General features: G+C 42.0%; 2 protein-coding genes across 2 annotated transcripts in view; both read right to left on the bottom strand.

Annotated features, from left to right (window-relative positions):
- The window catches only part of LARP1 (La ribonucleoprotein 1, translational regulator), a 147445-nt gene that overhangs the window by 80240 nt on the left and 62037 nt on the right, over nucleotides 1-5168 (bottom strand). The gene's annotated exons all lie outside the window — the stretch shown is intronic.
- On the bottom strand, nucleotides 250-875 carry LOC108312576 (cytochrome c oxidase subunit 6C-like). The gene has a single exon (XM_017540548.2). The coding sequence runs from the start codon at nucleotides 607-609 to the stop codon at nucleotides 382-384; it is 228 nt and encodes a 75-aa protein (XP_017396037.1). The 5' UTR covers nucleotides 610-875; the 3' UTR covers nucleotides 250-381.

Genomic DNA, 5168 nt, shown 5'->3' with positions numbered 1-5168 from the left:
AAAAAAAAAAAAAAATGTGTCCACTATGTTGTTGTAAATTTAGCTCAATTTTTATTTTAAAATTTTTATTTTTGTTTTGTTTTTGTGTTTGTTTTATAAGACAGAGTCTTGCTTTCTTGCCCAGCCTGGAGTGCAGTGACAGCTTACTGGCCTTGATCTCCTGAGCTCAAGAAATCCCTCCGCCTCAGCCTCCCACAGTGCTGGGATTACAGGCGTGAGCCACTATGCCCGTCTAACTCCATTTTGTTGTTGTTGTTAATTATTCATTTATCAAGAGAAACTATTTCTTAGCCCACATATTCATGTGTCATAGTTCAGGGACACGAATCAGTGACAAACTTCTAGGTAATTCAACCTAAAGAAATTCTTTATATTCCAAGATCACTTTGTACTCTGAAAGATACCAGCCTTCCTCATCTCCTCCAAATCTCTCATGAGATCATAATTTCTGTAGATATCTGTGTATGCCTTCTTTCTTGGTTCAGCCACAGCAAACTTATAGAGAGCTATAACCCCCAGGGATACCATGAATGCTCCAATCATATGAAATCGCAGATGCTTGGCCAGAAGGCCACACCTCTGAGGTTTTGGCAAAACTTTGGAAGCCATGGTAGTTACTGTCCTTGATATGTATGCCAATCTTAACACCAACGTCCTTCCAGACTGATGGAAAAATGGATGGCCCTAACTCCATTTATTTAAATGGTAAAATGGCACATCTGTGTCCTATCTCAAAATTCAGCATTTTGGATAAAAAATGAAGTATGGTCTAAGGGCTCAAGAAAAGCCCTAAGGAATACATCATATTACAGCCAGCAGTCTATGGGCATGGCTGTAACAGCCTGCTGGAGTGCAGTGGCACGATCGCGGCTCACTGCAACTTCTGCCTCCCAGGTTCATGCAATTCTCCTGCCCCAGCCTTGCGAGTAGCTGGGATTACAGGAATGTGCTGACACACCTGGCTAATTTTTGTGTTTCTAGTAGAGACGAGGTTTTGCCATGTTGGCCAGGCTGGTCTCGAACTCCTGTGACCCCAGGCAATCCACCCACCTCAGCCTCCCAAAGCGATGGGATCATAGGCACGAGTCACCATACTTGGCTTTGGTGTTCCTTCTGAGGGTCCAGAGTAGGATGCTAGCAGGCATGTAGGGCTCAGGTTGTGAGAAAAGGAATGTACAGCTAGTTCTACAATAGGGTGATATTCAGTGTGGTGAGATGCACCTGTGGGATCCAAGACTGCTAAGAGAATGGCAGCATTCAGCATCCCACCCACGCGCAGTTTACCATACTGTGTCCCAGATCTGCGGAGCCCAGAGTGCATGACTTAGATGTGCCTGCGGTGTGCTTCTGGCCCATTCTATTTGTTTTAGGGAGTCTCACAGAACCTAAGGGGCTTCCCATTGCCCCTTAATCCCAGCTACTAGAGAGGCTGAGGCAGAATAATCATGGCATCTTGCAATTTCTCTAAATAAGCTACCTGTGTGTCCAAATCCTATAATTCATAGGGGTTTATGAGTCCTATAATTCATAGGCCCTTTAACTGAGGGCCTGGAGATGAAGACAAGGATCTGAGAAGTCTCCAAACCCAGCAGTGTGAGTGAATCTAGGGGAATGTTCAGGGACTATGAAGGGGAGGGCTGAGGAGGGCCAGTTAGAGCAGAGCTGGAAAGCTGGAACAATTAGGACAGCTCATTCACAAGGAGGGGCAAGAACAGGAAACCGGGAATGCCAGAGGAGATCAAAGCGAGAGAGAGGCTTGGCAGCAGCTTGGGGAAGAAGGTTTTGAGGAGAGAGCAAGTACCAATGGTTGACCTGCTCCAGCATTACAGAACGAATCACTGTCCTTCAAATAGGAGTGGTGGAGGTAGATTAAACATCTTATAATCCACATAACAGAAGATGTTTAATGAGATGAAATTTGATAAGTTGCAGAACAATTTGTTAGTCATTTATATATAAAAAGAAAAATTCCATGCTTCTATATTATCATAAAGGAAGGTTTGTTCTTTTGAGTACTCTAAACATCCCCCCTAGAATTGCATTAAAACAACATATTGGCTAGGCACGGTGGCTCACACCTGTAATCCCACCACATTGGGAGGCCAAAGCCAGCAGGTCACCTGAGGTCAGGAGTTTGAGACCACCCTGGCCAACATGGCGAAAGCCCGCTCTATTAAAAATACAAAAATTTGGACCAGGCACAGTGGCTCACACCGGTAATCCCAGCACTTTGGGAGACTGAGGTAGGTGAATAACAGGGTCAAGAGATCGAGACCATCCTGGCCAACATGGTGAAACCCTGACTTTACTAAAAATACAAAAATTAGCTGGGCATGGTGGTACGTGCCTGTAGTCCCAGCTACTTGGGAGGCTGAGGCAGAACAGTCACTTGAACCTGGGAGGCAGAGGTTGCAGTGAGCCAAAATTGTACCACTGTACTCCAGCCTGGGTGACAGAGCAAGATTCTGTCTCAAAAAATAAATTAAAAATAAAATAAAAATTAGCCAGGTAGACCAGGTGTGGTGGCTCATTCTTGTAATCCCAACACTTTGGGAGGCTGAGGCAGGGGGATAAGCAGATATCAGGAGTTCAAGACTAGCCCGGCCAACATGGCGAAACACTGTCTCCACTAAAAATACAAAAATTAGCCAAGTGTGGTGGCACATGCCTGTTATCCCAGCTACTTGGGAGGCTGAGGCAGGAAAATTGCTTGAACCAGGAGTTGGAGGTTACAGTGAGCCAAGATCGCACTATTCATTCCAGCCTGGGCGACAGAGCAAGACTCCATCTCAAAAAAAAAAAAAAAAAAAAAAAAAAAAAAAAAAAAAAAAAAAAAAAAAAAAAAAAAAAAAAAAAAAAAAAAAAAAAAAAAAAAAAAAAAAAAAAAAAAAGGAAAAAGAAAAAATAAAATAAAAAATTTAGCTGGGTATGGTGGTGCACACCTGTAGTCCCAGCTACTTGAGAGGCTGAGGCAGAAGGATCACTTAAGCCCAAGAATTTAAGGCTGCAGTGAGTTAAGATGGTGCCACTACACTCTTGCTTGGGTAGACAGTGAAGAGTCCATCTCTAAAAATAAAGTGAAAAATTGTAAACATTTTTAAAATAATTAAAAATGGAACTACCTTGGCTAGAAATGATGGATCATGCCTATGATCCCAGCACTTTGAGAGGCCAAGGCAGATGGATCACCTGAGGTCAGGAGTTAGAGACCAGCCCGGCCAACACGGCAAAACCCTGTCTCTACTAAAAATACAAAAGAAAAATTAGTTGGGCATGGTGGCATGAGCCTGTAATCCCAGCTACTCTGGAGGCTGAAGCAGGAGAATCACTTGAACCCAGGAGGCAGAGGTTGCAGTAAGCCAAGATCTTGCCATCGCACTCCAGCCTGAGCAACAAGAGTGAAACTCTGTCTCAGAAAAAAATATAAACATATTAATAAAAATAAAAATGGAACTACCATATGATCCAGCAATCCCACTTCTGTGTGTATATCCAAATACCCAAAAGATTTAAAAGCAGAGTCTGTTTTTTGTTGTTGTTGTTGTTGTTGTTGTTTTTTCAGATGGAATCTCAGTCTTTCGCCCAGGCTGGAGGGCAGTGGTGCGATCTCGGCTCACTGTAACCTACACCTCTCAGGTTCAAGTGATTCTCCTGCCTCAGCCTCCCAAGTAGCTGGGATTATAGGCATGCGCCACTATGCCCAGCTAATTTTTGTATTTTTGGTAGAGACGGGGTTTCACCATGTTGGCCAGGCTGGTCTTGAACTCCTGACCTCAGGTGATCCACCCACCCTGGCCTCCCAAAGCGCTGGGATTACAGGCATGAGCCACTGCATCCAGCCTGAAAGCAGGGTCTTAAAGAGACACTTTGTACATCTATGTTCATAGCAGCACTATTCACAATAGCTATGAGATGGAAACAACCCAAATGTCTATGGATGGATACATGGACAAGCAAAATGTGGTATATACTATATACACAATGAAATATTATTCAACCATAAAAAGGAAGGAAATCTTGTTATATGTTGCAACATGGATAAAACTTGAAGACATTATGCTAAATGAAATAAGCCAGTCACAAAAGGACATATACTATATGATGCCACTTATATGAGATACCTGAAGTCAGCAAATTCATAGAAACAGAAAGTGGAATGGTGGTTACCAGGCCCTGCAGGGAGCGGGAAAGGGGGAGGTTTTTTTTTTGTTGTTGTTGTTGAGATGGAGCTCTGTCGCCCAGGCTGGAGAGCAGTGGCACGATCTCAGCTCACTGCAACCTCTGCCTCACGGATTCAAGCGATTCTCCTGCCTCAGCCTCCCAAGTAGCTGGAATTACAGGCATGTGCCACGACACCTGGCTAATTTTTTTGTATTTTCAGTAGAGACGTGGTTTCAGCGTATTGGCTAGGCTGATCTTGAACTCCTGACCTTGTGATCCATCTGCCTTGGCCTCCCAAAGTGCTGATATTACAGGCGTGAGCCACCGCGCCCAATGGGGAGTTGTGTTTTAATGGGTGCAGAGCTTCAGTTTAGCAAGATAAAAAAGTTTTGGAAATCTGTTTCCAAAAATGTGAATATACTTAATGCTACTGAATGTACACTTAAAGATGGTTAACATGGTAAATTTCATGTGTCTCTTATCATAAAAGGATTTTTAAAATTAAAACAAAACAAAACAATACATTTGCCTGTAGACTCCCCCTTTACTCACTGAAAAACAGCTGGTTTCAAAACAGCCTGTTCAGTGTGATACTATTTTTGTCAAATGTCCTTTTCTATTCTAATATATGTAAATTATTATCATAGGACATAAACCAAAAGATTACCAGTGGTTATTTCTGTGTGCTGATATTGTCCCTTTTGCTAATCTGTATTCTGTAACTTTTTTAGGGAACATTTTGTTACTTATTAAAACAACAATTAAACTTAATCCGATTTCAGCCTCTGTCTTGATGTCTGCAAAACTGACATAAGTTGAATTCATATATTTGAAGTTTTATTTTGTATGTAATTTGAAATCACTAATAATCTCAATATAATAATAGTAATTTTCCTATGTCGTGTAATATACTTTTCATGAATTATCTCATATATTAACCTATTGAGTTAGGTACTTTTTTTTTTTTTTTTTGAGACAGAGTCTTGTTCACCCAGCCTTAGATGTGA

The sequence above is a fragment of the Cebus imitator genome, unplaced genomic scaffold (genome assembly GCF_001604975.1).
Source record: "Cebus imitator isolate Cc_AM_T3 unplaced genomic scaffold, Cebus_imitator-1.0 Scaffold126, whole genome shotgun sequence".
Lineage (NCBI taxonomy): Eukaryota > Metazoa > Chordata > Mammalia > Primates > Cebidae > Cebus > Cebus imitator.
The sequence above is the reverse complement of the archived record's forward strand: the minus strand, read 5'-3'. Positions and strand labels throughout refer to the sequence as shown.